This window comes from Myodes glareolus, chromosome 17 (assembly GCF_982192425.1).
Source record: "Myodes glareolus chromosome 17, mMyoGla1.1, whole genome shotgun sequence".
In the NCBI taxonomy this organism is placed as follows: domain Eukaryota; kingdom Metazoa; phylum Chordata; class Mammalia; order Rodentia; family Cricetidae; genus Myodes; species Myodes glareolus.
Genome location: NC_142042.1, coordinates 51,585,739 through 51,608,281, shown reverse-complemented (window position 1 = coordinate 51,608,281; position 22,543 = coordinate 51,585,739). Strand labels below are relative to the sequence as shown.

The 22,543-nt window shown below is 47.7% G+C and overlaps 2 protein-coding genes across 6 annotated transcripts in view; both read left to right on the top strand.

Annotated features, from left to right (window-relative positions):
• Tmigd3 (transmembrane and immunoglobulin domain containing 3) overlaps positions 1-22,543 on the top strand; it is a 67,296-nt gene that overhangs the window by 36,207 nt on the left and 8,546 nt on the right. The gene's annotated exons all lie outside the window — the stretch shown is intronic.
• Adora3 (adenosine A3 receptor) lies at positions 10,080-14,023 on the top strand. Its single transcript, XM_048442318.3, has 2 exons — positions 10,080-10,951; positions 12,959-14,023. The coding sequence occupies exons 1-2, from the start codon at positions 10,599-10,601 to the stop codon at positions 13,563-13,565; spliced, it is 960 nt and encodes a 319-aa protein (XP_048298275.1). The 5' UTR covers positions 10,080-10,598; the 3' UTR covers positions 13,566-14,023.

The window sequence follows — 22,543 nt, the reverse complement described above, 5'->3', positions numbered from 1 at the left end:
TACATACAGACATACATACATACACATACTCACACACATATACACACTCACACATATACACACATTTACACACACACATACATACTCACACATAAACACACTCACACACATATACACACATTTACACACACATACACATACACACTCACATACATATATACACACACTCACACACATACACACACATATATGCACACATTCATACACACATATATACACACATTCACACACACATACACATACATACACACTCATACACATTCTCACACACATACATACACATACATATACACACTTCACACATACATTCGCACACACACATACACATACACGCACTCACACAATGTGTTTCAATCGCATTCACTCCTATTTCTTCCCTTAACTCCTAAGTCTACTCCCACCCCCACCCCTCCTAACTTAATGTCCTTTAGAAATTATTTTTATAACCCATTGAGTCTAGTTTGTGCTATCCATATATTCACGGGTATGGGTCTGTCCATTGGAGTGTGGTGACCTTCCAGGGGTCATGGCCTTAGAGAAAACTGACTTTCCTTCTCCCAGAAGGACCTTCAGGTTTCTGGAGCGGTCCCCGCCTTGGCGGACCTTGGGCAGCTCCTTGAAGCCCTGCCCAACCAGCAGCTGACCTTGCCTCCCTGCAGGGCTCCCTGCCTGGCTGCAGATGTTTCCAGTTTGCAGATTGCATTAGGTTCACATCGGTCATTTGTTCCATTTGCCCAGAAACAACAGCCAGCATTATTGTCAGGAAATGAGAGAGTGCCAACTTCAGGATGACACAAAAAGCCCCAGTCATGGGCACTAGATAGGGGTAGGGGGGAGGGTTGGCAAAGACCAGAGACTGGACCATCTGCAGTGACCTAGACTTCTACTGCCCCTGGGGGAAGTCAGGGCCACTGAAACAGCATCTACCCAGCTTCCGTCTGGGAGGGCCCGGGTGGGTGGGTTGAGTCAATCTTGGAGGGACCAGGTCAGAAGGAGTCATTCTCCTGGAGGCCTGGGAGTGACTGGAGAGTCTGGCTCTGAGGAGAAAGCATTCTGTTTCCTTTCTCCTGAACAACGAGGAACTATCCCAGGGTTAATGGAAGATTAGAGGGTGTTTGGTATTCAGGATCAAGTGTAAACACAAACAAATGTACTGCACACCAAATCATGAGCTGCGGGTGCTTCGTGTTTGTCAAGTGGCTATTTTGGCAGGAGGTGACCATAATATTCGGCAACCTTCATACCCTACCCTGGAGGTGGCCTTTTTATAGCGGCGAAGAGCGCCAAGCACTCTGCCAGGCCCTCCAGAATGAGTGACGAGTGAGACACAGAGACTGTGATTATGGTTCTGAATAGGGCTGGCTCTTGAGATAGCCCTGGGAAGGCTTCACCTGCAGCAACTGAGGGGCCCCTGCAGCTGCAAGGAGCTTCATCCTGCCTGTCTCGAAATTGCCGGCAGCCAGACCCCAAGGCTGTCCTCCAAGGCTCACAAAGGAGGGTGGGGCTATGGTTGAACTCTGGCGTAAGCTTCTTCACGCTGACAAGCTACTCACTTCCTGGCAAGTGGGAAAGATAGGAGAAGACGTCACTGCCTTCCTGTCATCGCCTTTGGGTGAGTCCAGTTTCTGAAACCAGGAGAAGCAACGGAGGATTTGGAGCAAAGAGCTTCTCCCTCAAAAGCCAAGAGATGGGGGCCAAGGAAAGTCAAATGTAGACAGGGTGACTCTAGGTGCCCAGAAAGCCTACAGCACACAGAGAGGCAGGCAGCTTGTATAGAGTTTCTGTTGGTTCCACTTTTACCAAGCACCTCATGAAGAGTTACTGGCTGGGTGCCAGTGAGGCCCACACGGAAGACATGGAGGCAGGATTCTGGTAACCACCCAAGTGGTCAGGCCCCTGTTGTAGCTGTTTGGCCCCTTTTGCTTCAGTCTCCAGAGAATAATCTTCCCCTCCTTCACCAAAGAGGAAATTAAGATTTGGGAGATTAGGCAGTGTGGCCAAGGCTATTCGCGCAGAAAACGAACTCACAAAACAAGACAGCAAGGCGTGGGCCTGTTCAGCCTCTGAGTTACCTGCTGACAGCCCAGAGTGATTTCTTCCCTGGGGCTGGGCCTCGGGGTATAAAGACGGTAGGACGAATCTGCCACCCAGAGGCAGAAGTGCAGCACGCACGCAGTATGAGCCAGGGATGGCTGCAGGCATCTCGCTGAGGCGGAGAACTCTTGGCACAGCTTTGAGGGTTGAAGTCCTGGAAGGTGCTGCCCATCTGAGGCGACGTGACTGGCTGGCACAGAAGCCTGGATGGACAGGCCCGGCAGACTGGCCATGACATACGCACAGTGAATTAGGAGAAAGCGCCAACTGCATGCTCGACTGGGAGACCCCAGGGTTTTCAGCTGGGGGTTCAGAAAGGTGAGCACCAGAATGGGAAAGCAGCTAAACTTGCTAGCGAGTCACGAAACCAGACTGCGTCCCGATTTTGACCTTGAACGAGCCACGGTTTTGACCTTGAACCAGCCTCTCTAGGCGTCAGTTTCCTCTCGCACTCAAGTCAACGTGACTGTGGAATGGGGACAGGAAAAGCGACAAGTACAGCATCAGGCCAGGTTAAACCACAAACCGCCAGAAGCAGCTCTGGGCCCCCACAGAAGGAACATGAAGAAGACAAGAGAACAGCATCAAGACAGCTCTGATGGTGGAGCGTGGAGCCTAGAAAACAGGGTGCCCGTGGCATCGCGTTAGACCAGTCGCAGAGACGAGAGAACCAACTCTGTTAGGGTAATCAAACACGTAGAAGCCACCAACAGTTTTGTTAGACACTCTCTCCAAGGGCCTCTTAAGTAAGTCACATGATATTTTTCTACCTGCATTGGTTTAGGACTGAAGTAAAAAGATACAACAAACAAACATTGCCTGCTTTGCTCCTCCCAGTTTCTGTTGAACACGTGACTTTGTGTGCATGCTTACGGGTGGGAGAGGACAGACGTGAGGCTCGTAGTCTACACGTCAGCTTGACCGTGAGGCAGCTCTCCCACGTGCCAGGTGCTCTTCTGGGCTCTCGGTGCTTTTAGGATAATGGGAGAAGGGAGTTGGTGTGGTCCATAGTTGAACAAGAAGTTGACCAGCTAGTAGGAGAAGCGGTATAAACAAGCCACTCCGAAGTAGCCGAAAGTGCTCAAGAGAGGACCACATAAGCTGCAGAGGGATCCTGTTCAGAGGGAGGAGCCACTGACTGCCCCGCAGTGACACTGCCCCTTCCCGGGAGTGGTTTGCACTGGCAATGATGAGTTCTTGCGTGAGGACCATCATATTGTGCTGCAGGTGGCACCACCCTGGGCCCTGCTGGGCATCAGTACCCTGTATCACTGTATCAAATCCTCACCTAAACACTCACTTAAAATGACAGAGCTATGGAGCTGTTTGTTTTTATTTCTTGTTTCTTGTTTTTGTTTCTTGTTTCCTGAGATGAGGTCTCACTTTGTAACCTTGGCTGGTTACAAAGTTGGCTGGCCTGAACTTGCTACACAGTCCAAGCTGGCATTGCTCTTACCGAGATCGACCTGCCTCTGCCTTCCAAGTTCTGGGACTACACGCGTGTTTACTGCATCTGGCTGGGTATTTTACTTTTATAATTGCACAAACCGCTATAGTGCATGGGTAACAAACACTAATGCTCCTTTTATGTATTCATTATTGGCTCAGTGTGGTTGGGAGCCCTTGCCACTCTTTCAGAGGACCTGATTTCAGTTCCCAAAGCCCACAACAGGTGGTTCACAACCTCTTGTAGCTCCAGTTGCAAGGGGGCCAGTGACGACTTCCGGTTTTTATGGTATCATCAGATAAGTACGCACACATACACATGAGTAGGAATAAAAACTTAACAATCCTTTAAAAGACACTAGGAGTCCGAAACTGAGAAGATGCATATAGATTTTCTAAAAAGTCTGAAGTGCAACACCGTTGCTGAAAGCCTGGCTTGGGCTGCTTCACTAAGTCTCCTGGCTGCCCATGCAGAAGTGACCGCCCACGTAGCTTCTTTACAAACCTGATGAACAGAGCAGGGGAAGTAGTAAGAAAAACCAATCTCCTCCCTAACCCTAGATTCCTTAGGGAAACCGGTCTCTGAGACCTTATATAGGCAATAACAATACAGTACCTTTAATCATAATAAAATGCCAAGACATACTCCATATAATCGCTTTAATGAAAAGCAGAGGGAAATAAAGTTATCTAGGAGAACACTTCAGCAGGAAGTAAAGTAATGTGGTTTCCTGGTGTTGTCTGACCACAGACTAGATAGGGGGGTGTGGAGAGGAGAGTTGACTGGCTGTCCACCACCACCCAGCAACCTCAGCGGAGGAGCCAGAAACCAGAAAACTGGCGAAATAGCTTGTCTCCAGTAGCTGGCTGCACCCACGAATCACCCACACCCATTCAGACAATGAAGAGTTTCTGCCAGACGGCAGTTTAGGTTTGGTATAATTGAGGTTGGTCTGTTTGTGTGTAATTCACTGCAATGAGCTTGGGTTTGAAACTTAGATAGTTTGGGCTCTGTGAAGTCAAGACTGTCAACCGTGACAATCTAGATTCAGCTAAGAGACAAACTTCTCAGCGTGTCTGTGAGAGTTTCTAGATTGGGAGGGCCCACTCTAACCATGGGTGGCATGACTCTATGGATTGGGGTCCCAGATCAATTAAAACGGGTGGGGGGGGGCAGGGAGAGCATCGAGAATGACCACTCTTCTTTCTCTGTTAAGTGTGAGTGAAATGTGGCCGGCTGCTTCATATTCCCGCCACATTTTCCCATCATGATTAACTGTTTGGGAACCAAAACAATCCTTCCTTCCTTCCTTCCTTAGGTTACTTTGGCTGAGGATTTTGTCAAAGAAATGTGAGCAGTAACTAACATGGGTTCTGGTCCCAGATCTGCCGCTTGCTAGCCCAAAGTCACCACCACTCACCAAGCCTTAGTTTTCTTGTCTGTGAAGTGGGATAGGTATACTTACTACTAGGCTCGGCAAATGATTATAAGGGTTATGCAGAAGCTCCTCTCAAGGAGCCTGGCATGTGTCTGTTAACATTAATCATGTCAGATCTCATACGCTAATTATAGGATCTTGTGGAGCAGGAGGGGAAGAGATGTCATCAAAGTAGTTGAGGCTGTAGATTCTTGCTGTAGCAGGGAGACCTGCATTCAATTCATTAAGGATAGGATACATTATGATGCATAGTCCTGAGGCAAATATCTACGACGTTTTACCCTGAATTTAACCCTGAGTTTATTTCTGCTAGTGTTAACATAGTTGACCTGTATGAGTCAGATGAGCCTCAGACACCATGGGTGTCTGTGACTTGAGTGAGAAGGTACTTGGAAGCCCGAGTTTGACTATGAAGAGACCCAAGGACATCTGAAGAAATCACAGGCTTTGGACGGATGCTCTTTAGAAAAGGCGAGTGGCCAGGGGGCCCTGTGACCACAGCAGGATAGATTAGGGACCAGAGTATTAAAGCAAGGACCGATGATGCACACCCCAGTGAGACCTCCTTTGGCCAGCATCTCATGGTAGCAGACCCCACCTGTGTCCTCCCTGTCGGCAAGTCAGGAGACCAGGCAGAAGTGGTCTCCATTCTGGAATCGGCTCTTTACCGGAACGGGCCTAAGCAGATTCTTCCTATGAGAGGCAAGGGTAATTGTGTCTGTCTTTTGGAAGAAAAAACATTTTTTTTTTAATTAGGATTACTGTTGTTTGCCAGCCTTCTTGAGTTCAGAGGATCACAACACTGTGGGACTACAGGACTGACCATAGGCAGTCTACCCTCCTCGCTCCTGCCTTCTGAGGGTAGGGGGACTGGGACGGAAGGGGGACGACGACGGGGGGGGGGGGAGGGGGGGGGGCACGTGACGACGACTACGACGACAGCCTGTTCCACTAGACGATGGAAATGTGCTGCCACCTGGTGGCCATTTTGAGTATAGCTCCTTAGCCCGAGAAACAAACTAATGCGCCACCCCTACCCTTGCAAGACACAGCTAGTTTAGAAATATACTCACGTTTTAAGAGTCTATAATCCGGAAGAATGTTCGGGGTAGGTGAACCCTCTAGACTCTCTCTTAGGCTTGAAGGCCTCACTCACTAGGGGTGGGTCGGGATATGATAGCTAGGGTGTGGGCACCTGGGATGGAGCAGTTCCTTTTCCCAGAGAAGGATTTTCTGTGACTCCAGTTACGGGAACCTTGACCTAGGTTTCTGGGTCTCATGGATACCTCTCACTTTCACTGATACCTTCAAGCTCTGTACATTGACTCCCTGGCCCTGTAAATTGAAGGGGTCTTGGTGTGAAAGCCTAGATCAGCGCCTGTGGAAAGCTGCCTTAAAGATCCCTTTGACTTGGCAGAGAGGGGCAAGGCAGCCTGTTGGGAGTGTGGGAGGCGGATAGGCAAAGAGAAGGCACCTGCAAGGATGACCGGCACTGGTTCCTCCTAAGCCCCTGTTGTTCGCTGGCATATGGAAAGGTCTGTAAAAGTATAAAGCTTTGGGGGAAGTGGTAACGGTGTCAAGAGGAAGCGAGTAGGCCGATTTTATGCAAGTATGCCCGCAGCATCGAGTCAGTGAGGGCTCCGAGCAGCGGTTTCTACCTTCTGGCTGCCCGACATCCTGTCTTGGCTCTGGGTTAGGCCAGTTCTGGGTTCCGGAGACCTAAGTCTGGTCTCCTTGCTGTTGAAGACTGGAAGCTGAGGTTTTCTAGGGTTTTCAGAGAAGCTGCCAAAGAGCCAATGAGTTTCTCTCTCTGGTCAGCCTTCTTCAGATGTTATGCAGCCTGTGGTTGGTTCTCTGTTGCTCCAGGCCAGAGCTCCGGAGGAGGCCTTCTCCTGGATACCCTTCACTTTGTTAGGCTGATGATTCTCCACAGCCCACCCTCCTTCCCCTTGAAGAGATAGGGCTCTTCCAGTAGAACTGAAAATCATAATGGCTTCTTTTTGTGGGACAGAATGGCAGGGAAATATGAGTTACGGTTTACTTACTCTTCAACTCACTATTAAAATTCACTTATTTTTTGGTGTTCTGGCCCTAGAAATGGTGATCTGTGTGACTCAGGCTCACCCGTGGCCTGCTTATGTGACCCTCTCTCTGGTCCTGCCATCTCTTCCTGACTCAGAGAAGACCCTGCATCTACTTTATATGTGAGCTTTACTCTCATGGTCTTCGTGACCAAGACACCTACATTTTGCAATATTAATTTCTTCCTAATATTGATCACAATGTGCCATCAAAACGAGAGGTTCCTTGCACTTGTGACAGCTTCATATTGTGGTTGGTCATTTGCTTACCCGCTTTCTGAAGGTTACCATTCAGAACACAGGCTCTGAAGCCAGCCATATGGGCTCAAATGTCAGCTTGTCACTTTCTAACTGTGCTATATGGGCCAAGGTATTTAACCTTTCTGAGGCTCTGTTTACTCATCATTAACAAGGAGTATCTCCACCCCCAGAAGACAATAAATGAGACCACAAATAATAACCTGCTTAACCCCCCCTCCACACACACACCCCAGTAGCTGGTGTCCTGGAGAGTACCTAACAGGTCCTAGCTGAGGGTCTCTGTCATTGTGAGCCCAGGGACAGGTTTTTGTCACCTCACTTGCTATGAAAGATCTCTGGTCGTCCATCGAGCAATAGTGTGCGCTCTCTGCCAGGCATTGTGGTGCAGAAGCCAAAGAGGTCCTGGTCTGGTCTCAAGGAACTACAGGCTTACGGGATAGGAACGGGGCGACTGTGAAGGCGGCATGGTGGGACCCACATGACAGAGAGGTGGTGTAGGGAGCTTCCTTTAAGGTCTTGCTGGATAACTGTCTTGAAGAGAAACCTTTTATTGTCCTAAGTGGGCCAAGAAATAGGCCCTCCGTCTAGACCAAGATTGTGTGCACAGGAGGAAGTGAAAGAGAATGAGCAAGTCATGAATTTTCAGGTATTGTGGGGCTTCTGGCTTCTGGGAGAGATGCAGATGGCAGGAGACCGCAGAGGCTGAGACCTCAGAACCCTGGGACTTGTAATGACAGCAATTTCAAGGTGCCAGGACTCGATGGTAGGGAATGGGAGGAGATGCACCCATGGGTACCAGTGAGGGACGAAGGTTGTGAGGTGGCTGCCTATCCGCATCTCTCTGTCTCCTTTTGGATTTCACTCTCCAGTGAGCAGACAGCCCAGTCATAGGCCAAGCATGGTGTTCTCTTTATTTAGAAAACAGAAAGGGCTTTTGTCCTTCAAGGAAAACCCCAAGACATTACAAAGATCTCCGGGAGTCATGCTTCTAGGTGGGATGAGGTGGTTTTGTTGGTGACCGTAGGTGTGTCCCCTGTCCCTCTTCACTCAGTGGGTTGGTCTCTCATAGCTTGTGTGGTCTTAGACCTAGGCTGTCCACTTCACTTCCCCAACCCAGTGGGAATGAATGAGTTTCAAAAGAACTCAGTCTCCACAAGAGAATGAAGTGGGGCGGGGAGGAGGATCTGAAATCACAGATGGCCAGGTTTTTAGATCCACCTGTCTTTAACTACGTCCTTTAACTATGTCTTTAAGATCTCCTTCTGCTTCCAGTGGGCTAGAACTATGTTCATGGTGTCTGCCATCTTCTTCACTTCCTTTCAACTTAAAAAAAAGTTTTTTTGCCTGTGTATGGGTGTTCTGCTTTCATGTATGTCTGTGCATGGCATATATGAAGCACCCTTGGAGGACAGAAGAGAAAACCTGACCCCTTGAAATTGCAGTTACATGTGGTTATGAGCTGACATCTGGGTGCTGGGAATTGAACCTGGGTCTTCTGGAAGGGCATCCAGTATTCTTAATGGCTGAGTCATGTCTCTAGCCTGTTCACTCAGCTTTTGTGGTCACAGAATGTGGACTGCCATCTTGTTTCTGCTGGTGTTTATGTAGCTGCTGCCCATTGCATGACCAGCATGCCTTAGAGACAGAAGTCTCATCTCTACCACCTCTGCCCATGCTCACTTCTAAAGCTGGGCTGCCAGCCATGCCTGGAGATGCTGAACCTCCCCCAGAAAGAGGCTCTTCGGTGTACAATGGCCACAACATCCAGGCAGTATGACCCACCCATGCCCAGGAAGGTATGTCTCTCACAAGAGGTTGCTTTGTGGTACTGAGCGGCAAAGGATGGAGAAGTTCAACAGGAACTAACCAAGCAAGATTCATCTTGCTTTTGGTAAAAACGATATTTTTCTTGCCACTTGGTAGAAATTGCCCTCAATAACTTTCTCCAATGAAGTAGAGACAAAGAAAACAGTTAGAGCAGACGTAAGATGAAGGGCCACAAGGGAGGCTAATGAAACCTTCAAAACAATGACAACAAAAGCCAAACCAAAGCCAAACCAAACCAAACCACAACAACAAAAACCAACCCAGTTAAACACTGGGGCTGGAGAGAGGACTCAGTGGTTTAAATGTGCCTGCTGCTATTACAAAGGGGAAACTAATACCCTCATCCGGCATCCAGGGGTACCTGCACACTTCTGTGCATACACACGGACACATATATACAAACACAGAGGGGTGTGTGTGTGTGTGTGTGTGTGTGTGTGTGTGTGCTTTGATTCTGTCCTTGACTGACCTGAGCTGTAGGGAGACCTGGATGGCCTCAAACTCATGGTGACTGCCTGCCTCTGACTCCCCAGCGTGGGAGTTAAAGGCGGGCACTGCCACCACTTTCTTTGTCACAAGAAAGTCTTTTGTCACTTTGTGCTAAGTAGGCAGAGTGCGGTAATATTACCTATTTGGTGTTTCCATCTCTTCCTCTACCCAGTCCTATCCCTACACTCATCTGATCCCTGATTCCACGCTGCACCCCGTGTGTGTGTGTGTGTGTGTGTGTGTCTGTGGTGTATGTCTGTTGTGATGGGGTGGTACACAGGCTCTGATGCATGCCAAACAATCATTCTACTACTAAGATATATCTCTAGTTCCTCATGGCCCCATTTGAGATTTTTTTTTTTTTTGAGAAATGTCTGTTGAGTTACTTAGGCTGGCCTTAAACCCACTCTGTAACTGAGACAGGCGTTGAACCTTTGATCTCCCTGCCTTAGATTTCCATGTAGCTAAGAGTACCAGCTTTCACTACCAGACCTCTTTGAACTGTCTACACACGACTAGTGCCAGCCTTCTCTGCTTCTCCCGTTGTTTTTTCCCCCTGAGGGTTCCTGGCCCTCTACTTCCTCATAGCCTATCTCACTTCTTTAAAGAGGGGTGCTTATCTTGATGGAGCTTGAAAAGCCCTCTGGGGGTAGGGCAGGGGGAAGGCAGAAGCCTTGACAGTGTCTGGGGAAGTAAGAAGGGTAGCACTTTCAGATTTAGCCGCGTAGAACTGTGTCCTCCTGGTTACTGGGAGACCAGGGATGTGTGGCTGAAGCTGATGGTCCTGTGACAGGCCCTTTTGGAGAAGAGTCTCCAAGAGAACATCACCCTGGACAGAATGAGTGAACGGTGAGTTCTCAACGGCTGCTGCGTGTGGACTTTCGGGCAGATGCCCGGCAAGAGCTAGGTCCTCTGGTCTATACATGTCCTGCTGGCAAACCTGCAGCGTCTCCGAGACAGCATGGCATCTGACAACACCACAGCAGCACTGTGGTTGAAAATCACCTACATCTCCATGGAGGTTATCATCGGGCTCTGTGCTGTAGTGGGCAACATGCTGGTCATCTGGGTGGTCAAGCTGAACCCCAGTCTGAGGACCACCACCTTCTATTTCATAGTCTCCCTCGCACTGGCTGACATTGCTGTCGGGATACTGGTCATGCCTTTGGCCATTGCTGTCAGCCTGGAAGTGAAGATGCACTTCTATACCTGCCTTTTCATGGCCTGCGTGATTCTGATCTTCACCCACGCCTCCATTATGTCCTTGCTGGCCATCGCTGTAGACCGTTACCTGCGGGTCAAGCTGACAGTCAGGTAACCTGCTTGAAGAAGGGTGGGGCAGCAGAGTGTGGGGGGGCAGGAAAGTAGAGCTATCAAGTTTGTCTTCTTGACCTGTTCAGTAGAAATGAGCCCAAACTGACCCTTGATGTTTACGAAGGGCAGCAAATGTCTTTGCACCATATGGTTTGTGAAGAGGTTAGGCATGAAGAGCTAGGATCCAGGAATAGGAAACAGGGGCACTCTGAGCCCTTCTCCGTTGACCATGGCTGTCTACTACCATCCAAGATAGCCAAAGATGACGGGAACCTGATATATCTTTGGTTTTTAAAAATCTGATCTTAAGTTTTCAAGATAATAGAGCCCTAGTAGATATCTTGTTTTAGGAGAAGTAGAAAGAGATAAGCAGCTGCCTGGGTGGTTTTGCAGATCTAGGTTAGATTTTAATGTTGCTTCTGGCTCTGTCCAGATATTGAAAAAAAAGATTCTAAAAATGCATATACATCACCTGTGGGGGTGGCTCACACCTTTAATCCTAGCACTCAGGAGGCAAAGACAGGCAGATCTCTGTAACTTTGAGGCCAGCCTGGTCTACAGAGTGAGTTACAAGACAGTTGGGGCCACACAGTGAAACTCTGCCTCAAGAAATGTAAAAAAAAAAAAAAAAAGAAAAATGTATATTTTCCTTTTCAACTTTTTTTTTTAATGAAGTATAAAGCACTTCTGAGACAAGAGACAAAGATATTTTTGCAGTATGTGTAAAACTACTGTGCAGAATGGCAGCATCTTTCCTGTGACCATGCAAAAAGAGCAGGCAGCCGACGAGAAATCACATTTCCTGGTTTCTTCCGACTCCTCTTGGGGAAAGAGCTTGGTGAGGAAACTGCAAACAAGCGGAGGTGAAAACGAGTCTGGGATCCTTTTCCTGGTCTTATGGTCTGGCGTTGGGCAAGTTATTTGGCTCTCTGCTTCAGTCTCCATGTCTCTAAGTAGCTGAGCATCTGAACCAGGCTTTCTTCCTTCCAGTTGTACCCCTCTGGCTGCTATATGTTTCCTAATGCTGTTTTACATTTTTAAAATCTAAAATAAAAAAAATATAAAATGAAGATGATAATTTCATCTTTATAAGGTTATGCCAATAAAGTTAATAAATTTTTAGTGAAGTTCTCAGAAAAATCCTGCTACAGAGTCTGTGTTCAATAAATGGTAGCTAAGCCACTGTCATCAGTAAAATAGAGATTGCCATAAAATATCTCTAGTTTGCTGTGCGGTTTAGTGGAGACAAGTCTTAGTTTCTTTCTTTTGTAGTCTGTTTTAGGCCATTTAGGAAGGACGATTTAAGGAGAAATTATGCCTCCCCAGGATGAAATTATAAACACTTGAGTATAAATAACCCTAAGAAAATACTGATTAACTCAAAGAGCAGCATAGATGCCCATGTGAAAGGTGGGGCGGGTACAGTTAGAGAGAAGCGTGGAGGGGCGGTGTAACTCACGAGCTCCAATTCAATAGCCAGTCGAAACAGTGCAGAGCACAGCACACCAGCAAGCTTTGGGGAGATTCTCATCAGCTTCAGGATCCGAAAACTTAGGCAACACTTACATTGAGGACAGAGAGGTGCTGGACAGCTGGCTCAATAGAGAAATGCACTTGCTATTCTTACAGAGGACTCGGATTCTGTTCCCAGCACCCAGCACTGTCCGTAACTCCAGTTCCAGGAGATCCAGTGCCGCCTTCTGACTACCCTGGCCACCAGGCATACATGTGGTACACAGATATACATGCAAGCAAAGCATTCATATACACAAAATTAAATCTGAAACAAAAAAGAATTCTTGGAGCCACAATTGAATGGAGGCACCTGATTCTTAGAAACATATTGCTGATTATTCTATTCTTTTTTAATGTCACCTAACACTGTGGGTGTTTCATCTCTCAGCAGAAGATGAGGGAGTTGGAAGGTTTATTATCTCTTCCTCCCTTTTCCCAGCAAGTCCTTTCCTGTTTCTGTGAACTCACAACTTTTTTTTCCCATTCAAACAGATACAGGGCGGTCACCACTCAAAGAAGAATATGGCTCTCCCTGGGCCTTTGCTGGCTAGTATCTTTCCTGGTGGGACTGACCCCCATGTTTGGCTGGAATAAAAAAGTGATCTCAGGGCTCTCCCAGAATATGACCACCCTTTCTTGCCATTTCCGTTCGGTCGTGTGTCTGGATTACATGGTCTTCTTCAGTTTCATCACCTGGATCCTCATTCCCCTCGTTGTCATGTGCATCATCTATCTGGACATCTTCTACATCCTCCGCAAGAAACTCAGTCAGAACTTGTCTGGCTTCCGAGAGACACGAGCGTTTTACGGACGGGAGTTCAAGACAGCCAAGTCCCTGTTCCTGGTTCTCTTCTTGTTTGCCTTGTGCTGGCTGCCGTTGTCCATCATCAACTTTGTTTCCTACTTTAAAGTTAATATACCAGAGGTCGCAATGTGCCTGGGGATCCTGCTGTCCCACGCGAACTCTATGATGAACCCTATTGTCTACGCTTGTAAAATAAAAAAGTTCAAGGAAACCTACTTTGTCATTCTCAAAGCTTTTAGGGTCTGTCAGAGCTCAGTTTCTTTGGACTCCAACACTGAACAGACGACTGACTAGTCACCACGACACATAAAGAGCCATCTTGCCAGCCTTCATGTTCAGCACCAACGAGCCCCATAGGCCTTATCGGACCTTCCTGTTTCCTTCCACTGCCGTGGGATCAGCTGACCGGTGGCCACACAGTTCCACTCCTCCGGTCTCTGCTTCAGTTATTTTCTTGCTCGGTTCTGCGGGAGCCTGACATGAAGACCATGAATGACTGATCATCATGGGCTGTGTCCTTCCTTCCCAGACACGAGAAGTAATGAAATCTCGGGGGTGTCTCAACTTACTAAAGAAAAATTCTAGCTAAGCTGGATGTACCGAATCTGCTTGGGAAGATTCCTAAGACATTGAGAACAGAGGGAGTGGGCTGAGTTTATAGAGGGCTTAACCGGCTAAGCTGACCTCTGTGGGTGTATTTAGGCAAATAAAAGATGATGGCCGCTGTTGTGCGGCTCTTGGCTGGGACCCTTTGGGGCTTGGAGTCTCAGGTGACTGCTTCCGGCCTTTGTCCCGCTCGCTTCCTGGAACACTGGTCCAAAAATGCAGCCTCACCACAGGTGATTGTCTTCATTGGAAGGTTGTCTGCCATGCGAGGCTTTGATGTTCTTAGAATCCATGGCACCCGGGGGTTTAGGAGCCCTGGATCTGTTTCAGTCTGGAACAGGACATTTAAGAAAGCTGGCACTAAGATGTTAACCCGTGGCTTTGTGGTTTCAGCCTAGAAGAGGGGGGGGTGAAAGTTGGGTATCTAGATTGTACACAGCGGCTCTGTTTTGGTTCCTTCTCTGTTGCTGTCAACAAAGTGTCATGACCAAGACAGCAGAGAGGGAGGAGCTAATTTGGGCTTCTGGTTCCAGAGGGATAAGAGGCTATGAAGGTGGGGAGGTGGCGTAGCATCAAGGGGCAGGCATGGTGATGGAAGCAGCTCATTCATAAGCGGGAAACAGAGGGAGTGAACTGGAAGTGGCAGAAGGCTTTAGACGCCCACATCTGCCGTCAGCGCCATGCTCCTCTCAGCAAGGCTGCATCTTCCCATACCCTCTCAAACAGTGCCCCCGAGAGAGAGAAGACCAAGTATTTAAATGCCTGAGCTTGTGAGGAACATTCCTAATCCAAACTGCCACATACTCCTTGAATAATTAGCAGTCTATACGCATGCAGTGGCGCACGTCTTTAATCCCAACACTCGGGAGGCAGAGGCAGGTGGATCTTTGTGAGTTCAAGGCCAGCCTGGTCTACAAGAGCTAGTTCCAGGATAGGCTCCAAAACTATAGAGAAACCCTGTCTTGAAAAACAAAAACCAAAAACCACAAAACAGTCCAAAGGTAAGGAGATTGCCCAAAGGATACAGATGAAAAATGAAGGCAGAGTGCTAGTCTCCTAGTTATTTATAATCCCAAATGAAGAGTCCCCTCTTTTTTTTTTCAAAAACAATGTTTAGGTGCCTGTTATAATTCTAATACTGACTATAAGGCAAAAAGAGATAATTGAAAGCTCCCATCACTTTTGTGTGTGTGCATGTTACTGGGTGTGAAGGTGCATGTCTTGGGGTGGGGGGTGGGTGTACATAAAATTTTGCATATGGAGACCAGAGGACAAACTCAGATATCCTTTTTCCTCAAGTGCTATCCTCCTTACTTTTTGAAATAAATTCCCTTACCAGCTTGAGGCTCAACAGTTAGTGCAGGCCAGCAAGACCCAGGTATCAGCCTACCTCGGCCTCCCAAGGGCTGTGATTACGAGCATAGACCTTAGTGTCCAGTTGTATGTGTGTGTGTGTGTGTGTACGTGTGTATTAAACTCTCCCTAGTGCTGCCAATCATTTTCTAGGTACTGAGATTTTAGGTGCCCATTAGACTCTGAAGCTGCAGTGGGTACAACAATTATTTTTATCTCCGTGTGAGGGTGCAGTCAATCATGGTAGGTAAGGTGTGATGATGTGTGTGTGAGGCAGCTGGTCACATTGTCTCTTCAGTTTGGAAAACAGGTTGACCACATTGATCAAGCATGGACACGCGCCTTTAATCCCAACACAGGGGAGGGGGGAGTGAAGCAGAGAACTCTGGGAGTCCAAGCCCAGCCTTGTCTGCATATGAAGTACTAGGCCAACCAGGGCTACATGGTAAGACCTTGGGATTGAGCAGGGAGGAAAATGAGAGAAGGTTGATCATCACAGTGCCCCTGTGGTTCCTTCCTTGGCCGCTAACCCCACGCTCTGGTTCATCAGGCAGTGGACGGAGTCAGCCACATCGTCCGAGACCTGCAGCTCCGACCCTCACAGTGCCCACCCTTGATTTTTCTATCTAAATCTGAATCTCCCCATAGAGTCTCGTTCCCAAAGATATAGTGTTGATTTGATGAGAGCCTCAAGATGACAGTTCCAACTAAGCAAAGAGAAGCGGGGATCCAAAAGTGGAATTAGACCATAGCTATTCCTGAAGTTTGTCTGGATCCTAATGCTAGCCCAGAGCTATCATTTCAGCAGAGGCCCCTCATTCTCCTCCTGTTGTCTCAGAAGAGTCAAGCATGCCAGGCTTCCCCTTACTGAATCTCTGGTTTGGTTTGCGTCTGCCCCCAGGAAGAGGCCCTTGGTTTGCTGTAAGGCTTCACAACCTCTGCCCAGTTAGCTGGACAGTAAGGGGAAGTGCTGTAGATTCTTGGTTTCCTGATCATCTTCACTCTGTTGTAGCAATGCTCAGTCTCCCCTTTTTAAAGACTTAATTTAAAGTCTGAAGAGCAATCTGGGCTGGGTCTGTAGGTATCGTTAGGCCGTGGCTACAAGGTTTGAGAACTACTTTTACTAAATAAAGTCACTGCTGGCTTGCTGGGGGCTGGGCTGTCTCATTTTTGCCAAGTGAGAGTATCCCGAGATACAGGACTGTACCAGCTTGGAAGAAGCCAAAGCCAAAGTCAGAAGAAGCTGAAGCCTTGACATGTGAAGATACCCTTTTAGCATGAAGCCAAGGAAGGAGAACCAAAAACTTTGGCAACATCCTGAACTGAGTGTCTGTGGTTACCATGTGGAGCTAAGATGTCATTCAGGCCAAGCTGTTGCCAAGGACCTTGCCTGGGTCCATGACCCTATAACGGCCAGGGTCTGGATTGACATATACAGCTCCTGTTGCCACTGAGGGCCATAAGGATGCCCAGGGTCAGGTCAGCGACCTGAGCCCAGGTTAGTGTCCAAGGGCCTTGATGCATGCAGATCTAGGGGGCCTGTGCTGCTACTCAATGCCATGGTGACATCCCAGCCAGAGATGCAGCTGAGGGCCATACCAGGGTCTGTGGTCCTACTGCAGCCAGGGTCTGTGCTGATGTCCGAGGTTCCTGCTACCACTGAAGGCTGTGCAGACACCTGAGGTCTAAGGCCATGCTGGTGCCCCAGGGCCACACTGCCTCTGGGGCCATGCCAATCTTAGTGACCTGAACTGCCACCTTGAGAATTGGTGACATCCAGACTAAGAGCCATGTCTGGGTTTGTGGCCATACCGAGTTGGGATCTGTCTGAGTTCCACATTGCCCCCCGAGCTCACATAGTAGCCCAGGGTTGGGGCTGCAACCTGAGGCCTTGATGGCGTCCAGGTGTCTTGCTGTTGCCAGAACCATCCCAGAGCCAGAATGACTCCCGAGCCCAAGTCTGCTGGGAGAGCCATGTCTGGGCCCGTGGTCCAGCTGCAGTTGGGGTCTGTGTTGATGTCTGTGACCTGTGTCACCTCAGGGGGCCTTGGGAACCAATATAGATGAAATCACAGGGCCATGCTGAGCCAGCCTGCCCTTCGCTGGCCCAGGGAAAGCTGGCCTTACCTCTCATGGGACACTGCAGCAAGAGAGCTGGCTCCAACCCCTGTGGGAGAGCCGGCTCCGACCCCTGCGGGAGAGCTGGCCCTGCAATCGGGAGATGGTCCCACTCCTCACCAGAGGGTGAACCAACCCTGAGGGAATGGATGTAGGGGAGCTGACTCTGACCCTTCGCCTGAGGCAGGTGGCCCCAGAGGCCTGAACTGACCGGCTCAGCTACCACCCAGGCTCACAGCCAGGTCTTGGGATGGCCCACCCCATCTAGCTCATCTAGGACCTGCTGGAGCTTGTGAAGGGACTGGTGCTGGGGAACAACCCCTGCAGGATCTCTGTGACTTGCAGCAGCCACAGGATATCCCTCCCAGAGGAGTTCCGGCGAGGATCCAGCGATGATGGTGGACCAGACACCAGAGGCCTTGAACCAGACCAATGACTCAATGGCAATGAACATTTGCTAGTAAAGCTGATAGGACGAAAGGTTTATACTGTATAACACTCCAAGGTCCCCAATGGCAGCAGCATGAATGACGATGTGTTGGAGAGGCAGGAAAGAAAGAGGTTCTAATGTGGAGGGGGAAGTGCTGAGAGGGTGAAAGATATGGGGGAGGACCAGGAGGTGGGTGGAATTGGGGTGCATGATGTGAAACTCCTCCAAAAAATAAAGAAAGACGTCAAATTAAAGAAAAATTGGCTACAAGTAAGTAGACCCACCCTGGTTTCAGGTTTGGAGATGAGTGTGGCAGGGAGGGATCTTCCTATGAAGCCTGCCTCTAGCCAACACCCTTTCAGAGAAACCAGAAAGCTAACTAGGGCTTTTTATCTAAATGGAAAAGGAACAGAGACACCCAGACAAATTCAGAGATGGCTTTCTCATCTTCCATATGAAGACACTGAATAACAATGTCCGAGTACATAGGTTTATTACTTGGATTTTATTTTAAATAAATCAAGTAGAAATAGAGACTAGCCTACCAAATGTCACCAAACAGCTGTTAATTCTCCATGTGTGTGTGTGTGTTAGAGATTCTGCAGCTCAGATAGGCCTGAAGTTCACTATGCAGCCTAATCTATCATTAGAACTCATGGTAGTCCTCCTGCCTCAGGCTCCCCAGTACTAGGATTATAGGCATGAGCTACCACACCTAGTTCATTCTGAACTTGCTGTAGCGCTTGGCCCAGATTCAGGCCAGCAGAAGAGTAGGGAAACTTTGTAGTGGTGTTTGAGACTCAGAGGCCAGGTGTAGCGGTGCCCATCTGTAATTAGAGGTACTCAGTAGCCTGAGGCAGGAGAGCAAGAGAACAGACTGTGTAAGAGCACCATTCTCTCCCACAAAAAAATAAATTAATTAAACACACTGGAATTTTTTTTTTAAGATGGGGTTTCTCTGTAGCTTTGTAGCCTATCCTGGAACTAGCTCTTGTAGATCAGTCTGGCCTAGAACTCACAGAGATCTGCCTGCCTCTGCTTCCCAAGTGTTAGGAGTAAAGGCGTGCACCACCACCATCCGGTCCATACTGAATTTTTTAAAAAATGTATTTTATGTATCAGTATTCTCTCTGCATGTATGCTTGCATGCCAGGAGAGGGCATCAGACCCCATTAGATGGTTGTGAGCTGCTGTGTGATTGTTGGGAATTGAACTCATGACCTCTGGAAGAGCAGCCAGTGCTCTTAACCATTGAGCCATCTTTCCCGTCCAACACACTGAGTTTGTTTTGAGTATTCGAGGATTCATGAACAGAGCATCTGCAGACTGCAAATGGCTCCGCCACAGGGGACAGGTGGAGAGGGGTTTACTGAGTCTTGGTGGCAGCACAGCAAAGAAAATGTGTTTAATTGGTTAGGCGGTAAGCCTATTGCTAGAAGGTCAGTTGGGCAGCTGGTCGATTAACTTTGGTGGTAGCTGACAGATTAAGCGGTGAGTGTGATTCTACAGTGTACATGGAGTTGATCTTCAATTTGATGGTGTAGGAGCCCAAGGTGTTGGGGCCATTTCAATCCATTAAGTTTTTAAAAGCAGAAGTGTAGGGGGAAGGCCTTGAGCTGTGCCCTTGTTGGAGGGTGTGGGACATTTAGATGCTTCTGAATAGGTTGGAGGATGAGGCACCGGGACAACCACATGCCTCTGAACAGAGAGCACATCTGCTTGGTCCTAAACTGCAATGAGAGCCACAATAGAGGAAGCCACCGCTTACTCTACAAGCCGTGGTGATTTGAGGATAATTGTGAGCAGTAAGTGCCTGACTTCCGGAGACTGTTGTTAGAGATAATAACCCGACTCCCTAAAAATCCCTCTGACTGCAGGCTGGTCTGCTGCTTATTGTGGATGAGTGGCTGCTTTCCTGGGCAGCGTGCTGCAGGTTGTCAATCAGAATCTTATGCTAATAACCATCACTTGTTTGCATAATTTCCAGGCATGTTTTCAAGAAAAGTCCTTCTGCTAACCATGATAGCTGGGTAGGAGAGAAGTAAGGAAGCTGGCTTCCTCAGACAACAGTGTGCATGTAATTCTCTTGGCTAACTCTAAAGTGCCCTACAGTTTTGCAGGATTATTGCTCTCTCTTTGTGTGTGTGTGTGTGTGTGTGTGTGTGTGTGTGTGTGTGTGTGTGACATAACACAATGGAAAGAGGTTTTATTGCTGTTATTTTCCAAACCAGCTAGATTTCACATCAGATCACACTGACTCTACTCTACTGACTCTGTGAACTTGGACCCCGTAAACTCCTGTGTCTGCTCTCATTTGTAACAAGGGACTAATAACATTCATGGCAGAGTCCTTTTGTTTCTTAAAAAAATGTATATTAGTAGTCTGTGTGTGTGTGTGTGTGTGTGTGTGTGTGTGTGTGTGTGTGTGTGAAGGGCATATGTGACAGCACTCATGTGGAGGTCAAAGGATAGTTTCGTGGAGGTGGTTCTCTCCGTTTACCATGTGGGTTCTGGTGTCAAACTCAGGTTGTCAGGCTGTGTGGCAAGCACCTATACTGGCTGAACCATCTTCCTGGGCCCTCGTTCTGCTATTTTTCATTTTGTCAAAATCAAAAGTCGTAAAGTGGAATGAGTAGAAGAATGAGCTCTAATTTACCTATTTTCTTGTTTTAGTACTTATTAATTTATGGTCTCTTTTGTTGCATTTATTACTCCTGCCCTGTTTATCTTAGACTTTGGGGCTTCAAGTTATTTCCTCTATAAAAACTTATAAAAGGTGTTCTAAAAAAGTATTACTCGGTTTATTCTCCATACCTATGTCCTTTCTCCTTCCCTGAATCTAAAGATTAATTGTATCCTTAAGAGAGAGGAACAGGTACTGGTACCAGCTAACACTGATTGCCGGCATCTGCATACCACATCTTCTTATCTGTTTTATTTATTTGATGTTTCCGTGTGAGACAGGATCTTATGTACTCCAGGCCGGCCTTCTGTGGTATCTAATAGAGGATGACCCCGAACTCCCGATCCTCCTGCTTCCATCTCTGAAGTTCTGGAACTGCAGTGTGTGTCACCTCACCCCGTGCTCTCATTATTTATAATGTAACTTTTCCATTGTCTTGGGCAGTCTGCTGATATTTACCATATTCTCTTCTTTTCTATTTCTAATGACATTTTCTTTGGTCATTTTGTGCCATCTCTGAACAGACTAATCAGTTTTGCATATAAGTATTGACAGAGATAAGGACCGCGTTTTAAGAACTTAGAATTATTATTTGCTGGAGAACCTAAGACAACAAGCCTTTATTATCTGCTCCTGGTCTGTATGGGTCAGGAATTCAGGAACATCTTCTTGGACGGTTCATGTTCATGACATCATGTGAGATTACTGGGTCCGACACCTGAAAGTTTGATCATGGCCACTACCAAGGTGACTCTGGCAATAGTGATAAGGTGACATTGGCAAGGTGTTTCCTTTCCATGTAAGTCTTTCTGTTGCTTGCTTGAGTCCTCATAAATGATGGCCGACTCATTCAAGGTACAAAAGATTGGGGCAGAAGCTGGACCGTGTTTCAAAGACACACATCGTATTTCTGCCAAATTTTGTTTATCCTGAAGGCCAGCCCAGACTCGCCTTCAGATGGGCTACATAAGATCATTTATACCAAAGGACATCTGGTATGCCTGACTGGTGTGATTGGTTAGTTTTTATCAACATAAACCTAGACATATCTGAGAGTAAGAAATCTCAGTTGAGGACTTGCTTCCATCAAATGGTCTTGTGAGCAAATCTATGACGGTATTTCCTTTTTCCTTCCTTCCTTCCTTCCTTCCTTCCTTCCTTCCTTCCTTCCTTTCTTTCTCTCTTTCTTTATTTGTGGGTTTTTTGTTTTGTATTTTTTGAGACAGGGTTTCTCTGTAGCTTTTGGAGCCTGTCTGGGAACTAGCTCTTGTAGACCAGGCTGGCCTCCAACTCAGAGAGATCTGCCTGCCTCTGCCTCCTGAGTTCTGGGATTAAAGGCGGGTGCCACCACTGCCCAGCTGAGGGTATTTTCTTGACTGTCAGTTGATGTTTCAGGGTCCAGTTCACTGTGGGTGGTGCCATCCCTAGACAGGTGGTCTGGGCTATGTAAGAAAGGTAGCTGATCAGGCCAGGAAGAGAAGAGCAGAAGTGGCTTTCCTAGGCAGTCTCTGCTTTAGTTCATGCCTCGAGCTCCTGCCCCAGCTTTCCTCAACAACAGGCTGTAATCTCTAAGCTTAAATAAACCCTTTCCTCCCCCTAGTTACTTTTTCTTTTGGCCAGTTTTTATTGTTTTTGGTTTGTTTTGTTTTGTTTTTGACCATAGCAACAGAGAGGCTAACTAGAATAGGCGGGGACGAAACCATTAACATACCCAAAACAAAATGAAATATTAACAGCATCCACTACCTAGGCCCTGTAACGAGTTTCATATGTTATCATTAGCCAATACGGTTCACTGAACTTCACTGAATCTATTGATTCTTCTTTCTAGTCTTCTTTTTGTCCAACACATTTTGTTGGTTGAAACAGAGATCACCAGTGAGGAGCAGATAATGTAATGTGGGGGAAAAAAAACACTGTGGTGCAAGCTTGACGCACGCCCATATGCTGAATTCCTGTGAATGAAAGGGAGGCTCCCCTTTTCTCAGGAAAGGATGATATTTCACAATATAGAAAAGTCATCTACATCTGTCCCTTGGAAGGACGTGCTAGCTCTAGGGTGTAATAAGGAGCACCCAGTTT

Coding starts and splice junctions, on each gene's coding strand:
- Adora3 (XM_048442318.3), top strand. CDS start 10,599: ATGGCATCTGACAACACCACAGCAGCACTGTGGTTGAAAATCACCTAC. Junction 10,952..12,958: donor CGGGTCAAGCTGACAGTCAG/GTAACCTGCTTG, acceptor CCATTCAAACAG/ATACAGGGCGGTCACCACTC.